The sequence below is a fragment of the Centruroides sculpturatus genome, unplaced genomic scaffold (genome assembly GCF_000671375.1).
Source record: "Centruroides sculpturatus isolate CEXI.00-Female unplaced genomic scaffold, Cexi_2.0 scaffold76, whole genome shotgun sequence".
Lineage (NCBI taxonomy): Eukaryota > Metazoa > Arthropoda > Arachnida > Scorpiones > Buthidae > Centruroides > Centruroides sculpturatus.
In genome coordinates, this window is record NW_019384451.1 from 792,780 (window position 1) to 817,701 (window position 24,922).

General features: G+C 31.2%; 1 protein-coding gene across 3 annotated transcripts in view; it reads right to left on the reverse strand.

Moving 5' to 3' along the window:
- Positions 1–17,805, reverse strand: part of LOC111620560 (mini-chromosome maintenance complex-binding protein-like) — a 59,714-nt gene extending 41,909 nt beyond the window's left edge. For 2 of the 3 annotated variants that reach the window (XM_023362499.1, XM_023362500.1), the window contains exons 1-8: positions 17,632–17,805; positions 14,113–14,192; positions 13,848–14,030; positions 10,888–10,989; positions 9,354–9,489; positions 8,934–9,099; positions 3,607–3,755; positions 1,497–1,735 (exon numbers count right to left, since the gene is read on the reverse strand). In XM_023362499.1, coding sequence (XP_023218267.1) covers positions 1,497–1,735; positions 3,607–3,755; positions 8,934–9,099; positions 9,354–9,489; positions 10,888–10,989; positions 13,848–14,030; positions 14,113–14,192; positions 17,632–17,689 — 1,113 coding nt within the window. In that variant the 5' untranslated portion in view covers positions 17,690–17,805. Of the gene's footprint in view, positions 1–10; positions 1,132–1,496; positions 1,736–3,606; positions 3,756–8,933; positions 9,100–9,353; positions 9,490–10,887; positions 10,990–13,847; positions 14,031–14,112; positions 14,193–17,631 lie in introns of those variants that run through there. The other variant, XM_023362498.1, reaches the window with a different exon arrangement.
- Positions 17,806–24,922: the final 7,117 nt, after the last annotated feature.

Sequence of the window (24,922 nt, forward strand, 5' to 3'; positions counted from 1 at the left end):
TAGGTTTGATGGCTCTCATCCATAAATTAACAATCATTTGACAATAATTTCTTTAACCTGGTCAACTATTTAGTTATTGTTTATATCAAACGTCGAGTTTGACTATGAACAAGGCGATTTATTGCCGTAACCACGTGTTACGTGCAACCAAGAGGTGATAAGAAATATCTCTTATTCCCTTCTTGTTGATACTAACGTCTATAGAATAACTGTTAAACAAATAGAGATGATTTCTCTTATTGATATTTTAACATTCTCCGTTTTTTTCTTATTCGAGGAGAGCGTCTTGGTCATTGACCGTAGAAGTCCCCCTTTTCTCTTTTACTAGGAAAATTCCTAGATTTATACTGATCTAAAACAGAAAAAGGGTTTCGGACCTTCACATTTGTGAACCACATAACCTGAGTCTGTAAATCAATGAGGTATTTGTGGGGAGAACTGTGCATCTTTTATTGAAAATGTACTCCTGCATAGTAGCTTCATAGCTATCTATTCCTGTTTATGATTACAATGTCTCTAGATTTGTCAGTCTTGAGTAGCATCATAGCATTGACACTAAATCACTCTTGCTATACTTAACATTTTTCTAAAAGGTCCTTTCCTGTTTCTCAATTCCTAAGTTCCTATTTCAATGCAGTCCTCCATCTAAAATAGTCCTTTCTCATATTACATAGTCTCTCTATGACATGCTCTATATCTGGTAAAAAATACTCAGATATAAATAAGTGGAAGAGGCTTACATAAGACCAAATCTCATGGCCTCTTTCAAACTCAGAGAAGAGAAATATCCCATCATACTTGGGAAGATCAATAAATAAGTTCTACTGGTCTGGTATAATAACAAGAATTTATTTATAAGAACATGACATACACAGAATGACAGCTTCATCTGTCCTCTACTTTCAACATAACCACCTTATGCATCCCAACATCTCTGTAAGTGTTCCAGTATCTCAAATCCCCTTCAAAGATCATGTCCAGAGCACACAAAATATGCCACACCTTGTTCTGAACATAACTGTCACTCTGAAAACACTTCGCTTGCAGTTTCTTCTTCAGTGTAGGAAACAAGTAAAAATCACTTGATGCTAGGTCAGGACTTGTAAGGTGTATGTTACAATTGTTCCCAAGCTAGTTGAAAAAAATATTCTTATGGGCTGTGGCTGTTTACAGGTATTAACTATTGTCCAGCAAAATGACACTCATGATGTCTGTTTTTAATATTAAATTATTGTCACATTTTATTTCAAGTTTTTTTTTATCAAAGCACTTACAAAATTGTTTTGATAAAAAATTCATTATTTTTTAGTTAAATATTATATATTAATAATATAATATTATATTATATTATTATAAAGTAAAATAAAATAACATAAATGCTAGAAATTTAACTTTTATTTAGATATTTTGAAATTCAGTTTTTAAAAAATTAAAAACTGACTTTAAAAATATCTAAATAATTGCATTGGCTAAAAGATTTTTAAAGTTTTACTTACTTTTGTAGTTAATTTCTGCAGTAAACTGAACAACTTTTTTACATAACCATTTGATGTTGGTATATTCATTAAATTCAGACAAAACTTTCCTAATGTTGTTATATTTTGTTGATAATATACTGAAGATATTAAGTTGAAAAGAAGATATTCTGCAGATAATTTATCACCAAGTAAAATGTGTGTAAAACATCTAACTAAATCATGCCTTAATCTTCTTGCTTGTGAAAATATTTCCATTGCTGTTGAAAAATAAACACTTTAATCACATTATATTGAAAAAATACTTTAATTATAAATATAAAAACAATAAATATTTATATATATATATAATTCACAGCAGTTATAAGGCATTGTATTGCTAATGTCAAAGTAACTGTCATCTAGTATCAAATGTATGATATGTTGTAGATATTCTCATCCCATTGGCTACGACCAATGAAAAATCAGAAATGTTACTCCTTATGGGTTGAGTGGTAATAATTGTGGAAGAACAGTGATAGAAAATAATAAAAATTTTTTTAAAATAATTTCATAATATAAAGAATCATAGCAACCTTAATAATGTATTTTGTAGTCAATGATTGTCAAGTATGTTTAGAATAAATCATAGTAAAGCATACAATAAAACTTATTTTGAACTAAGAAATTTTGAAATTATAAATTTAATAATTATAATTAAATTAATAGTGACCTCAGTTATACAACTCTAAAAGGACTAATGAAAAAAGTCATACAAATGAGAGAGTTGTATAAAAGAGAGATTGACCAACTTGAATAAAAAATGTTAAAAATATAACTGTTATGACATTACCACTTGTTCTATCTAAACATATAGCCAGCAGCCATTCTCTATCTAAAAACAGATATGTACAGTATGATAATCCTCTCTGCTTTCTTATCTACCTAGGCACCTGTTTGACTTAGGGCAAAGTGACACCATTCTGTTCTGGTGATTGTCAATCACAACAGTAAAGTGAGGGAAAAATACATTAGTCTGAAACATTTGTAGTGATGTAGAACTGAGAGTGTCTAAATGACTCTCTCAGTTCTACATTGAGAGTCATTCAAATGAGAGATTTTAGACATTATCTCCAACAGGCTTCATCCAGGATAAGTGATAAATGTCTCATAACTGAGAGAGTTGCTGAAATGAGAGGTGTATAAGTGAGAGGTCACTGTATTTTAATAATTAATTTAGAAGGTTCTGGGAAAAAAGAATTGGCCCAAAGCAAGACTTGAACCTGCAATACCACTTACCAAGTGGTCACATTTCTAGTTATGCTACCAAGACCTCCATCCAATCTTTGCTTCTAGAACTATTAATTTAGATATAACCATACACTGTGAGTGACAAGTATGGTTACATCTAAATTAATACTTCTGGATGCAAAGATCAGACAGAGATATGGGTAGCAAAACTGACAATGCAACTATACAATAAGCAGAAGTGGGTTTGAGTCCCACTTCAGACCAATTCTTTTCTTCCAGAACCTTCTCAATTAATTATTAAAATATTAATTTATTATTATTAAATTTATCAAGAGATGGCACCCAGCACTTATCTTTAGGCCAAAATATTTAACATTTAACTATTAATAGTAGCATTAATATAGTCCAATATAATCCAGCAATCATTTGGCTTTGATTACATTGTTATAAATATGTTAAAAACTTCAAAAGTATAGTAGTGCAATTGGCATTTACCATTGATAAAAAAATTAATATACTTTGATACTTTGATCCAGTTTTACATGAAGTATCATATATATATATATATATATTAATATTTCTGGATTTTTGTGCTCTTTATTAAATTATTTCTTTTCTCTTCAAAACAACAAAGAAATGAAGTGAAATAAAGAATTTTGAATAATTAATTATTATTGTTTTACAAAACAAAATTTTGCGTTTTGAAAACAATAATATTTAAAGTAAATTTGAAATCAAAATCTAACACATTTTTTGGGAGCTAAAAGTTTTAAATTTGTTTAGTTTTTTCATTTTTAAAGTAGAAGTTATGAGTACAAATAATATTTATTTCATCAAGAGTCATCAACTTTATTTTAAATGTATTATTTCTAAAGAAAAATTAATTAAAAATATACTTTACCTAATCTATTTTCCAAGTTGACATTAATAGGAAGGTAAGGATTATTATGCAGAAATGGTTTAATCCTAATTGCATGAATTTTTGGTAATGATGATACTGACTGAACCTGAGAACTCATTTCTATATCTTCATCCATCTCATTAAAATTACTATAAAGTTAAAATTTTATTACTGAAATTTGAACTTATCAAAAATTTAGTTAGCATTATTTAATTTAAATAAAATTATTTTCTACGAAAATTTAATATTATCAATCAATAACTCTCCAATACAGGCAGCCTTTGGTTTATGCTGGCTCAATTTACACTGACTCACAATAACGCTGCTGTGCAATTTGCCATTTTATGGTGTAATTCCCTGATTTTCCCTATGCCAGACTGATTTTCGTTTCAGTGTTGATGTATTTACTGAATCATGACATTGTACATTCGTTAAAACAAACATTTTTATTGAATATATTTAAAAATTTCCTATGTAAATTAATACTGTGTTATAAATTTACAGANTGCATTAAATTAATATTAAAATTCTAAACGTTCCACGAGTCAAGTTATTAAACTTAATAGTCCAATAAATGTTCGAATCCAGAGTGCTAATGAATGCGAATAGTTCATATCTCGTATCAGTTTGTTCAGGAAAACACCTTACGATGCAGTAGCACTTCCAGCGATCACAAATTACCATTAGTGAGACAAAATCTACTTCTCGTTGGCTGGTTGGTTGATTGGTTTTTATTGGCACAAGAGCCATGCAGGCTATACTGCACCATGACACATAATACAATTTGTAATATAAAATAAATAGGAAAATACATATATACATATAAACAAAATATAACAGTTTAACCATTAAAAAGCCAATGGTAATATAAATATAAAATCTAAAATATAATAAATAAATAACTCATTAGTTAAATTTCTTTGTAAATATTAACAACTTTAAAAAAGTTTAAAACCTTCTCAAGACTTGGCCTATGACCCAAAATTGTTGACAAACTTCCATTCCCGAATTGATTTGTGCGAGCTCTGCAAATTCAGGGCATTCGCACAGTGTGCGTTTAACACTTAAAGTATAATTGCAATACCTACATACTGGATAATCATCACTGTTCAAAAGGTGTTGATGAGTAAACCGAGTAAGTCTAATCCTCAGACGAGTAAGGATAACCTCAGATCTCCTCTTGTAACCTTCGTTGCAAGTCCAATTTTCAATTAGTGGCTTGATCTCATGTAGTTTATTGTGGACTTGTGAATTCCACATGTTTTGCCATCTTTCTGCTAGTCGTTTTTTAACAGCTAGCTTCAAATCACCTCCTTCAATACGCATTGTATGGTGTGAAGGACTTGCTGACTTAGCAGCTGTGTCAGCTTCTTCATTTCCTCTTATATCTACGTGGCCTGGGACCCAAAAATACTTTACGGAGGAGTTACACATAGTAAAATGACAAATTAGTTTCCAAATTTTAATCACTATAGAGTGAAAACTAGGTTCACGTGAGATCAAAGCCTGGAGTGCACTAATTGAGTCAGTGTAAATCACGCAGTGATGATGACCTTTTCTGATTACATACTTTAAGGCTAGGTGAATAGCCTGCAGCTCTGCAGTGAAGATGGATGCATTCGGAACAATTTGTTCTGCCATGATTTCATCCTGGAAAACAACGGCTGAGCCAACATAATCATCCGATTTAGAACTGTCAGTATAAATAGGAATTAGATTCCTGTCTTGGTGTTGAATTTCTGCAAAGTGCTGTATGTAGACATAGTCTGGAGTAAATTCCTTAAGAAACTGCTTTAAACTAAAGTCAGCATTTATCACAGGAGTTGACCAAGGTAATATACTATTAACCTCAACCTGTGAGATGTTGCTTGTGTCCAGGTCAACCGTGCTGTTTACATTCTCCATTGTTATGACGATTGTAGGGACACTACTTGTCCGAGTGGCAAATAATCTTTTCAGGTGTGTATCTGAATGATCAGCTGTAAGTTTATTCTAAGATTTTTGTTTAATGTAATAAAAAAGAGACAACTATTCTCTCCTGAGAGATAGTGGAGTCTCATAAGCATCCACGTACAACTTTTGGACAGGAGAAGTTTGAAATGCACTAGTACACAAACGTAGTGCTTGATGGTGGATTGGATCCAGCATCCGAAGAGTAGATTCTCGCGCAGAGCCATACACAATGCATCTGTAATCCAGCTTAGAGAAAACAAGGGCCCTATAAATCCTGAGCATAGAACATTTGTCTGCTCTCCAGGATGAGCAGCCAGTACCTTTAAAAGGTTCAAAGATTTTAAACATCTACATTTCATGTTGCACAAATCTTGTAAGAAAGTCAGTTTTTGGTCAAATATAACACCTAAAAACTTAGCCTCCTTGACCATTGGATTGGGTTTTTATCCCCATTTAGGTAAATTTCCGTATCCAGGTGCAAACCATGCCTTCGGCAAAAGTGGATGCACGAGGTCTTCTCTGTGTTAAAACTAAAACCATTGGTCTTGGACCAATTGTCTATGCAATTTAGGGAGGTTAGCAGTTGTCTCTCAATAAAACTCATGTTACTAGACTGGCAGGAGATCTGAAAGTCATCCACATACAGAGAGTGTTTCACACTAGGAGGAAGACAGTCAGCTATGCTGTTAATTTTAATTAGGAACAGAGTCACACTCAAAATACAACCTTGAGGAACACCTTCTTGTGTGAAAAGTCTAGGTAAAGTGTTGCCCATCCTGACTTGGAATCTTCGATTCTGTAGGAAGTTTTTTATAAAAATTGGCAAATTACCCCCCAATCCGAATTGGTGCAGATCACAAAGTATCCCGTATCGCCAACAGCGATCATAGGCCTTCTCTATATCAAAAAACACATACACTAAGTGCTGTCGTCTAACAAATACTTCGCATATAGATGTTTCAAGATTTACTAAGTTATCCGTGGTACTTCTGTTTCTACGAAAACTACTCTGTTGTGGTGAGAAGTATTCCTTTTTCTCTAAGAGATACATCAGACGTCTGTTTACCATTCTCTCGAAGAGTTTACACAGGCAACTTGTAAGAGAGATTGGTCTGTAATTAGAGGGATTCTTGGTGGTCTTTACCAGATTTTGGAATGGGGATAATAATTGATAGTCTCCAAGAGTCAGGAAAAGTATGTTCTGTCCAAATTCTGTTAAACAGATTCAGGAGATTACAATGGGAATTGTTTGACAGATTTTTAATCGTGTTGTAGTGGATTTTATCTGGTCCTACAGCAGTATTCCGAGCGAGAAATCACTGTTTGTAATTCGATTCTGGGACCAGACAATATCTAACTCTCCTTAGCGAGATGAAACGAACTTCAATTTTTCCACCCAAACTGAACTACAGCGGTTGGAGTCAACCAATCAGCATCTCCGCTTGTCTGTAGCTCTATTTCGGGTTAGCGTATCCTTTCAACTAGGCCTATTTTCAACTATGGAAAGTTTGATGGATGAACTTTGTGAGTTAGACCAATGTTTTTCAACATTCTTGAATAAGTGATCCCTTTACAAGTTAAATAATTTTGGCAACCCCCAGAGCCATATTAAAACTATGTCAGTGATTTTAAAAGCTACTTATTTAAGTTTCTTTCTGTTGAGACCTAAATATTGATCAAAAAGCCAATTGTACTGTAAAATAAACAGGCACAGCCTTCTCACTGAGATTGTAGGTTTTTTTATTGTAATGTAGGACCTACAAACACTTGTCTTTTTCTTTTACCCGCAATCCCCATGTAAGGCTTTGCGAACCCCCGGGGGTCACGACCCACAGGTTGAAAAACACTGAGTTAGACAACAATTGGGAGCGAAGTGCAAATGTAAAAAGGAGCATCATCCTGTTCATTTGACCATATTCCAAAATTATTAATGAAAGAAAACAAAAATCTAAACAATTACAAATGGATACTTTTTTCCAAAAAATGTAAGAGATCCGAAACTTTGAAATATCATTTGTTTTTCTTAAGAGTTTTTAATAAAAACATTTCATTTTATTTTATCATAAAATACATTTTTAAAAATTAAATTTATAATATATGTATTTTGTATTATATTGTATTAATAAACAAAATTATTTGCTTATTTTTCACTTATGTAGAACCTAACCCTATATCTCACTGTAAATATGGGTTCATTTTGTACCGATTCGATTTGCGCCAACTTTCGTAGGAACAGAACTGTGGCGTAAACTGAGGGCTACCTGTACTGGAATATATTATCAAACACAGACAAAACACCTAAACCAGAATTTTGTCTGTGTTTAATTAATATTACAGTACAATTTTAACATATTTCCATTAATACAAATTTGCTTTAAAAAAATAATTAGTTAAATGAAAAATCAATACTAAAGTTTCATTGATATAGTATTCAATATGATGTTGAGAAATAAAAAAACACTAATGCAATAATATCAAATTATATCAAAATTTAAAGGTATTTCTAACAGTTGATATTTTAATGCATTCAGTGTATTATTATTTTAAAATTTTGTATTATTGCATTAGCTTTTATTTTTATTATAAAATGCATCAAATATATTTTGAAATATATATCACACTTATTTAATTTATATATTCTATGCATATAATGTAATAAAGTTACATTAGTCTAATAGGGGAAAAAGTGAAATCTACTCTGCACAAGGCATTAATATCGATAAGGTTGTAAATAGAAAGTGTTAGTTGTTAAATTTAGTTATTCATTAAATTTTGATTTATCTTAATTACTCATAGTGTCTATTACTCAAGTATCGTCTATGTCTTACCGACGACCCCCTCTTACCCCACATGACCTGACAAGCTGATCCCGAAACATGGGAAACATGCAAATTAATAAACACGCCATCCACTGAGCTACGGGCAGTTATTACCTAACTGTTGCCAGTAAAAAGGTAAGCCATCGCCCTGTTTCCCTGTTGCTCACACTAACTTTTGCATTGTATTTTATAATTTCTCCTTTAATTGTACCATTGTTAACCTTCCTAAATATTTTTGTTCTTCCATTATTTTAAAGTAAGCTATCCTTCGAACAAGCCTTGTTTACAACTGCATTGATACGCACAACACCTATGTCACATGATCATTTTTTCACCTATTGACTCACTTTGACAGGAAGTAATTTTAAATCAATGCATAATTAAAATATAACTCTATGGAGTTATATTTTATATGCAAAAAGTTAAAGATCTAAAGTAAGATTATTCTTTTTGAGTTAATATAATTCATTGGTTCATATGATTCTGACAGTGAAGTGAGTGATATTTACCCATTCATTTCACTGTCACTATATATTTTTTTGTTTTAAATCTTACCTTTTTGATTCAGATGTATCTAGTATTCCAATACATTCAATGACTTCAGTTACTTTAAAATTTTCTGCAGTATCATAAAGTTTAATTATACATGCAATTTCATCATTTTCTAGATGAGGAATATTTGAATCTGAGAGACCATTTGCAGCAGAACTTGGCAATTCTTCTATATATCAATAAAAAAAATAAATTCAATATTGAAATAATTTTATACTATTAATAAAAATTTTAAGAAAATTTTATCTAATGATGAATGTCTCTCCTCAAAACATTAAATTATGAAGAAAAATTGAAACTTAAATCAATATAGAAACAAATTCATATTCCCAATTTCCCAAACAGAATAATAAATTAAAAATTTTGTCTAGATAAAGGAAGAAATACATATGTAAAATATTTTTATATATATCTAAATCTTACCAGTTATATTTCCTGTTCTGTCAGTATCTAATCGTTTTCTTTTTACTTGTATTTCAAATTCATCCATTTCTTCAACAATTTCTTTACAAGCGCTGGTATCATTTGGTGAAGTTAATTTTGAATAATGACAAAATCCCTTTCACATTTAAGGATAATTTAACTTCAGAATTTTATATTTTTTATAACATATATCTAATTAACTTGCTGATATTTACATACTATGAAAATATTAACTGAAGATCAACTTTTTTGTAAATCATATCTTGCTTTTACAATCATTAAAATATCATTTTCTTAAACTACATTTATAATAACTAAGAAAATTTACAATTTCTCTATTTTTAATACAATAATTTATTGAGATTCAAATTTAAAAATTAGTAAATAATTATATAAAAATTATTTTTTTTAAATTTGAAAGGAAAAAAAAAAAAAAAAAAAAAAAAATGGAATGGGATTACTCTTAAGGGGGAAGACATTTTTAAAAATCTCTCTCTCTCTTNGGTCATTCAAATGGAAAAATACAGTCGACTCCCTATAACGTGGGTTCATATAATGTGGATTCATATATCGTGGCAAAAAAATTGCAACCATATTCACATAAAGACACTAAAAGAGACTCGTAAAATGTGGTAAAACTTCATCGCCAACTCATATCGTGACGGGATTGGTCGAATCTGGACCAATAGTGGGCGAGCAGCCAAACTACTTACACGCTACGGAGAGTTTAGGTGGGTAAGTCGAGTTTACTATCGTCTGTACAGTATATAAATTAGGTACTGTAAGTCTAATACAGTACTGTAATTTTATACATTTCTTGTGAAAGAGACATTTCTTATTCAACTGCCATAAAAATTATTTCTATTAATGATGTCTCCAAAGTTCAACGAATTATGAAAGTTCAAAGAAAAATAACTTATCAGAAAACGCGTCCACTGTTTGGTGCGCTGCTCCACAACGAAAACAAGCTTAAGCAATGGCGTTATTGAATGGTGCACACTCGGTAAGTAATCTTACAATTTCTTATTTATAGCATAGTTTATATGGATTATTCCCAAAAAATTATATGTGTTTTGGAAATGTTGAGTCAAATTAGTCCAGAATTGATTAATTTTATGGAAGAAAACCTTTCAAACAGCCATAGTCCGTAAACTGCACACATGCCGGGCTGTGATTGGCTCATGTATTTAAGGATTCCTACAACGTAAAATTCTTATAAGGTGGAACATATCTATTGCATTATAGGGGGGGTTGACTGTAACCATTAATGTATTATTAAAGGTGAGAATTTTAATTATCTCAAAAGTAATCAAAAAAGTAACTTACTATATCTAAATATAGTCTTGATTATATATATATATATATATAAATTTTGAATGAAGAACAAACAACAACAAATATCTTTTTATATACATTAGATTGTATATATTAAGTAATAATGTATATAGATTTATTTAAAAATAAATGAGTTCAAGAATTGTTTTAAGCATTTAAGCATAAATAAATAATGATTAAATATAGCTTAAAAAGATACATCCTTAACCCAAGCATTCTCACCAGGAACAGAAATACAATGATATGTCAACCGTTCTGAATTAATATTTCTTGGTGACTGGACAATTATTTCTTCTGTTTGCTGAAAAACAAAAATAAGAAATGATAAATATTTTAGATGTATTAAAAAAATAATGTGCCATTAGCACATTATTTTTTTAATTAATTTATTGTAAAGTTTAAAAATTTAAAAGCATTTTCCCCTTGACAATTTTCTAAAATTTAGAAATTTTTTATAATAATAATCAGAACTGTATAAATTTAGTTATTACTTTTCAGAAAACACTGTTCATTTGGAATATCAAATTAAATAAAATTATTTTGCAGAAAATTAATCTTAATAATTCAACATATATCTTTCTTCAAACAATACTGGTATTTTTCAAAAAAGAAAAACATATATAAAAATTAAATTTAAAACAATGAGATCAGTTGTATACAGTAGACCCCCTATAACACGGGTTCATATAATACAGATTCATATAACACGGTGAAAAAATTGTGATCGCATTCGTATAAACACGCTAAAAAAGACTTGTATAATACAGTAAAACGTCATCGCTGACTCATGTCGCGACAGGATAGGTCGAATCTAGACCAACAGCTAATATTGCACAAACCGTTGAGTTTAAATGAGCAGCGAACCTACTAAAAACCAATTATTATTTAATGGCCATAAAAATGATATTTATATTAATTATGTCTCCAAAGTTCAATAGGGCAAAAAGTGAAATCTACTCTGCACAAGTTAAATTTAGTTATTCATTAAATATTGATTTATCTTAATTACTCATACAGTGAAGCAAAATAAAAATCACTCGCTTCACTGTATGAGCGCAAATTTTTTGCAAATAGCAAATTTTTTGCAGAAAAATAACTTATCAGAAAACACGCGCCAGATGTTCAATGTGCCGCTCCGCGACAAAAACAAGCTTAAGCAATGGCATCGTCGAACGGTGCACACTCAGTAAGTAATCTTACAATTTTTTTGTTTATAGCATAGTTTATATGTATTATTTCCAAAAAATTATACATGTTTTGGAAATGTTGAGTCAAAATTAGTCTAGAATCAATTAATTTTATGGAAGAAAACCTTTCAAACAGCCGTAGTCCGTAAACTGCATACATGATGGGCTGTGATTGGTTCATGTATTTAAGTAACTTGTAAAACACAGAATTCATATAAAACGGAATGTATCTACCGTGTTATAGGAAGGTCTACTGTATATTCTATTCCGACTTCCAAGAGATTTACGACAAAGACTTACAATCAACAAACTTGTATCAATCAAAAAATTTCTTGACTGTTACTTGAAATAAATCAAGAAATTGTTTATTTTTTGATTTACAACAAAGACTTACTAACAATCAAGAAATAAACATTTATTTCTTGATTGTTAGTAACTTTTTNTTTTCTTCCTATCCTAACTTCTTCTTTCCTTCTTCCAACAGGGCATAAGTCCGCCGCTATTTGTGGACAGCCCTCTAACCCCTTTCAACAAAAAAAAAAAAAAAAAAACCTTTAACATGCAGCTTATTTTGCAACAATACCAAACATTTTCAGTCAGCTTCACTGACCTTCTTCAGGCTCAAACAAAAAAGATTAATTCAAACTGAAAATTCTTTTGCCAAACAGTTTGAATTAAACTTTTTTGTTCAAGCCCGAAGAAGGTCAGTGAAGCTGACCGAAAACATTCGGTATTGTAGCAAAATAAGCTGCATGTTAAAGGTTTTTTGGAGTATTTCTGATGTATTGCAGTAAGTGCAGTTGGAGGTATAGCAGATATAGTAATTTATTAAATTTTAAATCCTATTTATGAGTTTAAAAAGTTTAATGTAATGACTTATTAAGTAAACTTATATATTATAATTAATAGTGTATTTAAATATTCATTTTAAACAAGACAATATTAAATAATTAATAGATTAATTATTGGAATTTTTGAAGAATTTATCCATTCAATACATTGTCTTATTATTTATGATTTAATTTACTTTGCATTTATTTATTATATGTAAAATGCTAATGCTGTAATAATCAGTTGAAAATTTGATGTGATTCAATTACATAAAATAGTATTCAAATGTGCATTTTTTGATTATCTTTAAATAAACAACATATAGCAATTTCAATTTAACAATATATTCTTCATAAAAAGATACTTATTAAATATTTGAGTAAAGAGATATATTGTATACTTTATTTATTTAACTATGCTTGATATATCATATCCTTTTATGGAAGAAATATACAGTGATACCCCAAACTTACGCGATAGGTGGGACTGAGCAATAACCGCGTAAGTTGAATTCACGTAACCCGGGTATAATTTCTCAATTTGTGTAAAATCCAAGTCGGATGCATGTAAGCTAATAAATGTTCTCATTAATCTTATCTCATCTTTTGATTCGTTCACGGTTACAAGAAATCACCACAGAGAGTCTCTCAAGTCTCCGTAGATATAACAAACACAAAAATAAATAACACAAAATAAATTGTAACTATGTGTTGATTCCGTGCGACACGTCCTAACATGTAAGCTGAACAATAGTGTGGGGGGAGTGAGTAATCAAGAGTTGCGTGGCGCTCAAACAAAAGACGAATCAACGAGATTTGAAAATCGCATAACTCCGGGTTCGCATAAGTCGAGGTATTACTGTACAGTATTATGTTTAATTAGATTTTAAATTTTCAGATTTATTTTTCATATATGATAATCAATTTAATCCCCAATTTTAAATAAATGGTCATGACAAATCAACAATAATAGATCATTTCCAATATTAATTATTGGTGTATCTCTAATATATAATTTTATTCATTTTGTTTATTGTTTGAATTATTTTAATTATGAGGACACAAAAAGCCAACATCACAAAGCAAATTTATTCAACTTCTTATAATGTTTTCTAACAACAAAAAAAGAGAAAAAAAATTACCTCACAACTCAATAAATCTTTATAAAGTCCACATCTTAAAATATTTTGACCTGTACTTATATTTTTAACTTCATAGGTATTGAAATAGAATTCAGGATCAAACATATCTTGAATCATACATCTGAATCTCACTAAAGTATTTGGTTTCAAATGTTTGAGAGATACGTCATTCAAAGATGGAATCTAAATATAATTTAAGTCACTTTTATTTCATTATTAAAATATTTAAAAATGAAATTTTATATAAAAAAATTTTTTATCTTACAAATTTATTAGAGTCTTCTCTGTCTAAGAATCTTGCAAAATACTTAACTACAGTATTATGACAATCATTTTTTTCTTCCTCTGGAAAAAAGAAAAATATACATATACTAACACTGTATAATTTTGCTTGTTTTTATTTCTGATAAACTATAAACTATAGATTATAATAAAGTTTTAATTATAAAGTTGAAAATTAAATTAATGAATTCAACTTCATAACTAAATTAAGAAAATTATGACTTCAATTTATTGTAAATTAATTAAATTAATGCATTCATTCTTATTAACAACAAGAAGTCATAAAATTGATAAAATTTATATTACATTTTAATAATTTTACATGTTTTAATATTTATAGTTATGATATAAATCTAACATAGTAGAATACTATTTTGTATTTATTTGGATTTTTCAATGTAATCAGATTAAAAGTTGAAATAACTGCATCAAATTATATATACTGTATAGCATTTATATTGAATATATGCATATGCAGAATGTTTTATACAACTTGAACCAACTATCATCACAAAACCCAATATATTACGTATGTTTCTATATTCAACGGTTGACTCAACAGTGATTTTTCCGTTGAGTCCCTCCGTTGAACGATCTGACATCACGTTTTGCAAGAAAAAAGAAACGCTTTCATTGAGAGGTCACTTTTCAAGATGGCTGACTTAAGTAACAAGAAGGTGGCGAGATTGTGTCTGTTTTGCTAAACAATTAAAGTAACCATTATTCAAATAAATCGTTTTATTCAAATGAACCCATATCTGTATCATTTTCTTGTATACTGGGTCTTTCTTTAATAATTTTAATTAATTTCTTGAATATATATCATTAGAAAGATTTAGAGGGCCAAATATCGGTCGTAATCAATTTTGGACAAATGAAAAAAATCTTAATATTTCAATATTGACCAAATTATCCAACATAATCGTGCAATCACGTTTTATCATATACTGTACATGTTCATTAATCTGTCCTCTATTACAGCATCCACAGCAGCGAATAGATAGTTTCTATAAGCGAAATTTACTTTTTCATGGAAGCCGCCATCTTAGTTTGTTGAATACTCAACAGTCTTTCAGGTCATCGAGACCGTTGAGCTCAACGGTGAAACAACAATGACGTCACTAGTCTCAATGGAGAACTCAACGGTCCATTTAGAAACGTTGTTCTCTCACCGTTGAGTCATCCGTTGAATATAGAAATGTATGGATTATAAAGCTACCCACCAACCAATACCGAATACTATTGGGCTAGAACAGCTATAATAGAATGACAATTTGGCACTAGAATGGTGCCTAATGCCTAACTCTAGTGCCAAATTGTCATATATATTATTAATATTATAGCTGTTCTAGCCCAATAATATTCAACATTGGTTGATGGGTAGCTTCGAACCAACTGTTATAAATGTAGACAAAAATTCAACTTTGTAAATTTGTTTTAATTAATAAAACAAGGCATTACAAATAGTACTTAGTTGTTTACTTAAATACAAAATGTATCTCTTTCATATTTAAAAAGATTAATTATAAAAACATGATATAAACCAAGAATCTGTTCAGAAATAAACAAACTATTTATTAAAACACTAATTTCACAAACACCTTACTTTTTGCCGAACTTAAAATTGTTTTATTTTTACTAATGTTTTCAACCTATTAATATAGGCTATCAAGGCTTAACAATATAGATGTTCCAAAATAAAACATACCATTTTTCAAATATTTTAAATTTTAAAATAAAGTAAGAGAATTGTGTATATTAAAAATAAATAAACAAATAAAACAGATTAAACAAAGCTAACTAGAAAGAAACATGATTTAGAGGTTTTTAATAAAGCCCATTCCTTTTTCTATTATATNACATAAATAATATTTAAACAATAAATTTTAAAATAAAGTAAGAGAATTGTGTATATTAAAAATAAATAAACAAATAAAACAGATTAAACAAAGCTAACTAGAAAGAAACATGATTTAGAGGTTTTTAATAAGGCCCATTCCTTTTTCTATTATATATTTCCACACTGTTGGAAGTGCATTAGCATCCCTAGCATTTAGGCAACTGTTTTTCATTTTACTTTTGTAAATTTTCACCTTTTCCATCTCAAATGCAATGGATGGAGGAGAGTGCACCATTTTAATAACTTGCCTCTTCCCATTTTTACAACAGCTCCTTTGGTCTGCACCATAATTGCTAATGTTGTGTTGCTGTGTCCTTTGTCAACGTTGTATTTATGTTCCCGCAGACGTATTGCCAGGTTTCTTCTAGTCACAACCACATAATCTTTTTTGATTCAAAAGCTGTACTCATTTCCATTTTTTGGATATTGATATAAGATTTAAACAAGGAGATATACACACAGGTGTGTATTTAAAACCCATGCATGCTCCTCTCTACATACCATCTTGGTCCAACAACCCATATAAATATAAATTATCAGCTTTTTAAACCACTCATTAGAAGAGCATTTTTATAGTGTTCCAATGTGCTATTAAGAGATTAATAGAATTAAAGGGGTTGCAACAACTTTGTGTTACAAAACCACCACAATTGAAGGACTTATCAAAGGGTACAGAGAAAATAAAGACAAAAATGATACTAACTCAGAAGGAATTAACAAATTCACATACAATAGGCATTTAGGAAGTATGGTTAATGAATTAGTTTCTTATAAAAACTTGAGAATGGTCTATAAAAGAGCATCCAATATATATATAGCTTACTATGTTCTATGGAAAGATAAAGACAACATAAAAAAGAAGAGAAAGCTGGGGGATATAAAATACCATTTGAAAACTAACAATTAGGAATCAAAAAAGATTACGTGGGTGTGACTAGAAGAAACTTGACGGTACATCTGCGGGAACATAAATACAACATTGACAAAGGACACAGCAGCACAACATTAGCAATTATGGTGCAGACCAAAGGAGCTGTTGTAAAATGGGAAGAGGCAAAAGTTATTAAAATGGTGCACTCTCCTCCATCCATTGCATTTGAGATGGAAAAGGTGAAAATCTACAAAAGTAAAATAAAAAACAGTTGCCTAAATGCTAGGGATGCTAATGCACTTCCAACAGCGTGGAAATACATAATAGAAAAAGGAACAGGCCTTAAAAATCCTTAAATCATGTTTATTTCTAGTTAGCTTTGTTTAATTAGTTTTATTTTTAATATACACACTTCTTTTAATTTATTTTAAAATTAAATTACAGTATTTTAAAATTTAAAATATTCGAAAAACGGTAAGTTTTATTTTGGAACATCTATATTGTTAAGCCTGACTATGGCCTACATTAATTGGTTGAAAACGTTATTAAAAATAAGAATTTTAAGCTTAGTAAAAAGTAAGGTGTTTGTGAAATTAGTGTGAATTATTTGTCGAGAAAGCGGTGGATATTTATTAAAAATATATATATTAAAAAAAGTCAAGTACATATTTTAAATGAAACTACATTTAAATATTAAATCTTTCTTTTTATATAAAACTTTTATGAATTACCAAATATTTTCTGTACAATTTCTAAAGGATTATTGATCCAATCATCAACACCAGGCATTTTATATATGTATGTATAAAATCTTAATTTGTTGCACTTAATTAATAAATGAAGGGAAATTATATCCCACGCGTACTACAAGAGAATTGGCGCCAAATATTAAAGGTTAAGATAGAATCACGTGACAAAAATTACAACTGTTTCGTATTCCAGATTATGATATCAATTTATTATTTATAATATTATGGGTATTATTAATATATTTTATTAATATTGTTAGTTTATAAAATTCGAAATTTTAAAATAGATATAATAAAACATGAGTTTAAATTTTGATAAGTTTTTTTAACTTTTAGAAAAATCGGGTTAAATTTTAAATGAAATAAGCAATATTTATAAAATGTATAAATTTAAATATTAATTTAAAAATTTTTTAAATAGTTGAGGAATTTAAATGAATGCATTTCCAGAGAATGCCTATTAAAAAAAGTCAATGGCGGCCGAATGGCCGAGCGGTCAAGGTGGCAGCCTACCGCTTTGGGGGACCCGGAATCGAATCCGGACGAATCAAGAAATCTCCAGGAATCTTTCGGGGTGGTCCATTCGGATATGTCGGGTCCCGTCTCTCACCATCCGGCCATCCCATTGTGGGCCTGGCCGAACCAAATGAGCTTGCCAAAAGAGGCTCTCTTAATGCCTACAGGGCGGAGAGTTAAAAAAAATATATATATATATACAGGTATATACAATGATACGAAAAATATATAAGTACATGTCTCGGTTCAGTAGATTTTTAGCAATTTCTACTCAGTTATTGAATTTATAAACTTCTCCAAAAAAGAAAGTAATCTACAGGTGTCATTGAGTAGATGGTAAATAGCTTATATTTTAAATTTTAAAGTAATACTGAAATTCAAACATTGCAGGCGATCGATTATGTCGAAGGACATTCGCATTCCACATAATGCAACATTATAAAATTTGAAAATCGTTAGCTTTAATTCGTTTTTTAAATTTCTTTTCGTTTGTGCACTAAGATCATTCTTATTATTATCCATTATTAGTTTAGCGGGTCCACGGGAAAGCAGTCAAATGGTGTGGGACGGATGGCCAAAAAGTAAATCGGTCTACAGTTCTGGCGTGCCCGGGTTCGTACTTCGATTAATTCAGAAATTTTCACGGGTGGTTTGACCTAGATATGTTGGCCTCTGACCAATCGCCTTCAATATGACGTTGGTAGACGTCCGGTTTTCTAGTACAGTATTTTGTTCTCCGCTCCACTGACTTTAATTTATCTTCCTGTTCGGAGTCTGATAAAAAAAAAAGTAACTATACAGTATCTGAAAAATTTCTTTAAAAATTGCAATAAAAGTTGAGATAAAGCTATAAAAAATCTACTAAAGGACGTTGAATTTAAGGCAAGATCTCTCGCCGAAAGCATAAGAGAATTGGATTGGATTGGTTATGTACGGCAACGCTACACGTGAGCGATCTCCGAGGACTGTCTCCCGAAAAACTATCTGTAGAAAACTGCCCATCTAGGTGTTACAAACGTGAAGAAGCCTGGAAAACTCCATATGGAAAGTCCGTTGACCAGGCGCGAATCTAGTCCAACTATCAGTGTTCAGTGGTTACGTCCAGTCAGGGCCGGCCCGATGGGGGTGCGAGCGCACAAGGCCCGTGCGCTGACTGATTTTCCAAAATCAAAACAGTTTCATTTGATTTAGCAGATCTGTACTGAAGTATTGTCACATTGCAGAGAGTGTCGAATTGTCCAGAATGATTCTGGACGATTCGGCATTCTCTGCCATGTGACAGTACTTCGGATTCTGGTAGATGTCTTGGTAAACAATGGCGTTCATGGTGTTAGGCACCAAGTTTGTGCCAGCAAAAACAGCTCTCATCATCAATGATATTTTGCCACATCGTACTACGGAACAACAGTCACGACTGAACCGTTCTTCAGGTAAGCGCCAAACCCAAATTCGTCTATCTGATTAATAAAGTGTGTATCTTTACTCCACGTGATTTTCTCCCAGTTGTCTGTAGTCCAGGAACATCATTATTTACACTATTGCAGTTATTGTGTTAGATTGCGAGATTTGGGGCTTGTGGGTAGCGCATCTGTCCTGATAATTATAGCTGTGCAACTCCCATTGGAGAGTTTTGTCACTGATCCAGAGCCGGCCCTACCATAGGGCAAACGGAGCAGCCGCTCCAGGCGCTAAGTCCTTGGGGGCGCCTCAGTGGTAAAGAAAATTAAAGGGTATAAATTAAGGCTGGTATACACGGTAAGGAAATCCTTTGAGGATTAACCGTGATTTTTTTTTCTATCTATCCATTTTTAAATAAAAATAATTATTTATACGTTGGGAGATATTTTAATAAGTTTTGTAAATTACTATGTTCGATCCAGCCAGTTATATCCGAGTTTTTTTCGTCTGTTAAGCACATCCTTTGAGGATTTCCTTACCGTGTATACCAGCCTTTAGGGGCAACCAAGGGGGGCGCCATAATAGGATCCCGCTCCATCCTAAAACTTGCCTCGGGCCGGCACTGCACTGATCACTCACTATATGTGTACTTGCTTAAAGTTTTTTGGCAATGTCAGCCGCGTCTGACATGCGCTTTTCATTCACAATTCACACTAATGCGATCAGTAAGTGTCCGAGGTCGTCCACCTCGATGGTCAGGTCCACATGCGCCAGTTTCTTTCCATTGGCGAATAACGTCTGATATAGTGTATTTTGGAATTCCAGATACCTGGCATTCAATAATCATTCCGCGATAAGTCGATGAGCTCCTTTTCAAATGGCATTTTCGGCAAATACTAATGTCCAGAAGTGTGCGAAGTCATTTGCATAACTTTACACACTTCTCCATTTGACCACAATGACCACAGCAGCTTCGTCTGATCACAACACAAGCAGGAAAAACTTTTTGCGGCCTTCAGTCACTTGTCCCTTTTTATCAATGTGTCCGAATACTTTTGTCTCCCAGTGTGTGTGTGTGTGTGTGTGTTTATATATATGTTCGGACACATTGATAAAAAGGGACAAGTGGCTGAATATATAAAACACGTAACAACGAATTTTCTATTGCAAAATGCCATTCATATTCTGCAATGGAAAATTCATCAACGTATTAAAGATTAAAACATGAAATAGAGTCTTAAAACTAATAAAAATTATTACAATAAGATACAATATCAAAGTTAAAATATTTCGGTAACAAAATTGAACAGTTGATCAATATTCAACTGTTCATACAGTTATGAAATACAACTATGAAATCTCTACAGCACATCATAAAATTGATATATTATACAACAGTAATTATGTACAGTACAATGATGGATGGTGTCAAACTTCTACGAAGTTGGTCTCCTATTGTTTTTAATTAAATATTATAACAATATTCTTGGCGATGCTATTTGGCGATGCTATTCTTGGGACGAGATTATGTCTCGGAGAGATTAATCTAATATCCAAATATTTATTTATGATTGAAGAAAGAAAGCAAATTGGAAAACGCATTGTTTTCGATCGAAAATATTATATAGGCCTATAATTCTAACAAAATATTGAGATGCATTTTCTACCCGGAAATTTATAGATGTAAATACTCTTAGTTTTCCTGTTAAAGTGATCTTAATGTTCTTTGAATTCGAAAGAAGTTTTAATGAATAAAGAATTGTATGTAACCTTGATAAAATTTATTGTGCAATAATAATCTATATACGAGCTTTTCATCGCGTCATAAGTGACGTTAACGATGAGTAAGCTTTATTTATAAAATATTTTTATATTTAAATCACTACAGAATAATCTAAAAATATACGACAATTATTATTGTTAAATAATTATGAATATTTTCTGGTCTAAAATCTTTATCAGATATTATTTAGGCCAAAATATTAAACGTAGGAATAAAGTAGAAGACTCATTAAAATAATAATAATAAGGAACAAATAAAGGGAATAATTTACTTCGAAAAATAATAAATTCGTAATTGGACTGCAATTTGAAAAAATTGTAGACCTAGGAAGGACACACACAGACGAACCCTCTGTTGCCTGTCTGTCCTTCCTTAGAGAACGAAGTTAAATAGCTGAAAGATGAAACCAAATATGGAAAGCCTTAAGGATAGGAGGACCGATTAAATATATATACAAACTGCCTATGCAAATCGAAAGCCACGTTATTTTAATTCAAAAATTTTTCCCAGATAGGAGTTAGATAAATGACAGGCACAACTGTATTGCTAACGGGAAAAGTGTGATGTACTGTACAGGGACAGGGGCAAGACTACTAATTTTTGGCGGAAAGCATATATTTTAAATTAAATAAATTAAAAATTGCAACCCGGCATTATGACGATGCTACAATAAATAATTCCTTAATTAATGAGATTGATTGAAAATACCTGTTACGTAATTTTGGGTGGATATATGCAATAGCGTTACTCACACCAAAATTACGTGACGCAAGTAACGTTACAAGAATGGAATGGTAGTCGAAAAGTACAAAAATAGAGTTATGTAATTTACGGACGATCCTTACATGCCTTCGAGTTAGGTTTTCTGAATCTATTATCTCTTCTGACATTACTTTTTTTATTCTTTATACACTTGAAATTGCATAAATTAATTTTTATAAACTTTACAATAAAAATTTCTTTCTATCTTTCTTTCATTGGTTTATATAAGGACTACAGCCACACAATAAAAATTTTGTAATACATATTGGCTTCTATACAGTTCCAGACCCAAGGTTACAAACCCCTTATCCTCCTTCACGTCAGCCTTGATAATCTAAGCTTTTACGCATTGTAGATTAGATTGTTTTTGTTTAGTTTAGATGTTTAGATTAGATTTTTTTTAGTGTTTAATTAAAATGACAAACTTGAAAACAGTAATTATTGTGGATTCCATTAACTAATTGTAGAATCTATTGTGTAGTTGTAAAACCCATAAAATTTTGTGTATTTTGCAAGTTTCATATATTAAAAAATGGGCATATTTTGGCAAAATACACTTCTCTAATGATAAACATTAACATGTTTAGATGTAATCAATAAAATTCAGCCCTACAGAATGTTAAAAGTTCTGTTTTCTTTTTGACTTTTTTCTTTCTTTTGTCACTTTCCACCCCATGTGCACTGAGATTTCTTTTAGCAAGATCATTGTGGATTCAGCCAGATTTACACTAAGCGGTGGGGTAGTGAGGGACAGGGCCCGATATATCTGGACAGACCGTTTCCCCGAAAAATTCCTGGGGTTTTCGACACACTCAGATTTATTTCAGGGTTCTCCTACAGCGGTTAAACGCTCGGTCATCCGGTTATTCTGTTTTGACTTATACGAACATATATATTAAAAGCATTTAAAATATTATAACTCAATATTATATTGAAAACTTTAATTTATTTTAAGACTTTCCAACTAATTCTTAACCGCAGAGACCACAATGCATAATGCAAAGTTTTGAATGATTTCATCATTCGTTTCAATACTGTGACGTCCATTGTATTCGTTATTTTCTGTATATCTGTATACAATAGAATATTATGAACAATGGGAAATTCCGCCAGATGTTCTAAAATCCGAGAAAATCCTCTAGATACTGTAACAGTATTTGCATTGCTTATATTTCTTAGAGACTATTATCACTGTGATATTGCTAATATGGATGGGATTACGAGTAATTATCTAAGACTCAGAACGCACAATAAAATATAAAAATTATTGTCTTAGTTAATCTTTATCTAAGTTTAAAGCGAAATGAAAATTGTTTATATTATGTGAAATCATTTATAAACTTTAGTTTTGTCTATTAAATTTTTACACACTTCTTTTTATTTATAACAGTACAACCCGATTTTATAAAATATATTCTTTAGTGGCCAGTGTCATCAGATCAGAAATGTACTGTTTTTATTTATTATTTTTACCTTTTCAGAATGAAGAGCGATCTATGCAAAAAGAAACAGAATAAAAAAGAATCAGGAGTTAGATCCAGTGTAGGATCCAAAAGAACATGAAGGGAAGAGCTAACTCAAAAATTAAAAATATTTAAATAATTATAAGTACAGTACCTTTTATTAACATGTGTAAGACTGTTGTATTGCGGATGGTTTGATAAACCATATTTGCCATCCAATTTTTTTTTTTTTTTTTTTAAGAACAACGTTTTGAGATTTGAACAAATAAATTTTATTTTATTTTTTAAGCAATGGGGAAGGCTTAAGTTCCTGGAGCCCCCGGATAGACCGAATGTTGAGAATATTCCTCTAATCGACTTTTGAGATTATACGGGTTGTAAAGAAATCCTGCTATTACAAAGAATAAAATATATTTATTCATTTGGAGTGAATTTTTTAAAGTAACTTTTCCGGAGAACATAGCATAGATAAATTTAGAACACATAATGTTTGTTAAGTTATGGCACGCGATCTGTCTAGGATGCCTTCAGGGAAATCTTTTTAAAGGAAACTGGCCCCGATTTAGGTTTTACAGACGTGGAGAAACCCCGGAAAAACTCTACGTGGCCAGCCCGTCCGAGTGAGGCGCGAACCCATGACCAAAATCCCAGTGTTCAGGGTACGAAAACCGTTTCGCCACTGGTGGGATAGAATACATATACTCTCCGACATCGCTAGCAGACATTATTGGTTGAAGTTTTATTTTGCTTCTATAAAAATTAGAAATCTAATTTATTCTAGAATAAGATATTCCCACTTGTGGCCGAGTGTATAACACTACTGGACACTGGTAGTTGCTTATGGGTACTCCCCTCACTAAGGACCGGCCAGGCGGAGTTTTCCGAATTTTCTTCTGAATGTATAACATCTGGCCAGTTTTCTGTAGAAAGATCCCCCGGAAAACATCTCTCTTGGCAGATCATCTACGTGTTCCGTTGTCTTATACCATTAATATAATGCAATTCAAAATAAAACATTCGAAACACAATTATCTTTCGAACGAGATATTCAGAATTACATTTAGCCGTTTGAGGCAAAGAAATCAACCCCCGAAAATCGGTAATTCTGATTCCTGTATATGTAGTCAGTCAGTGAGAGTTTTACTTTTACTGCGGACTCACTGCCAAGATTCCCGATGTATATATATGTATGTAGTTTATATGTCATCATCATCGTCATCACCATCAGCTTCAGCTTATTATACCATTTCAAATTATGGTGTAGCCTCCCTTACATAATCGTCCGTCATTTTTGCCCACGTTTGCCTATCGTTTGCTTTTCTCCACCATGTTGTGCCTGCTTGTAGTCCCA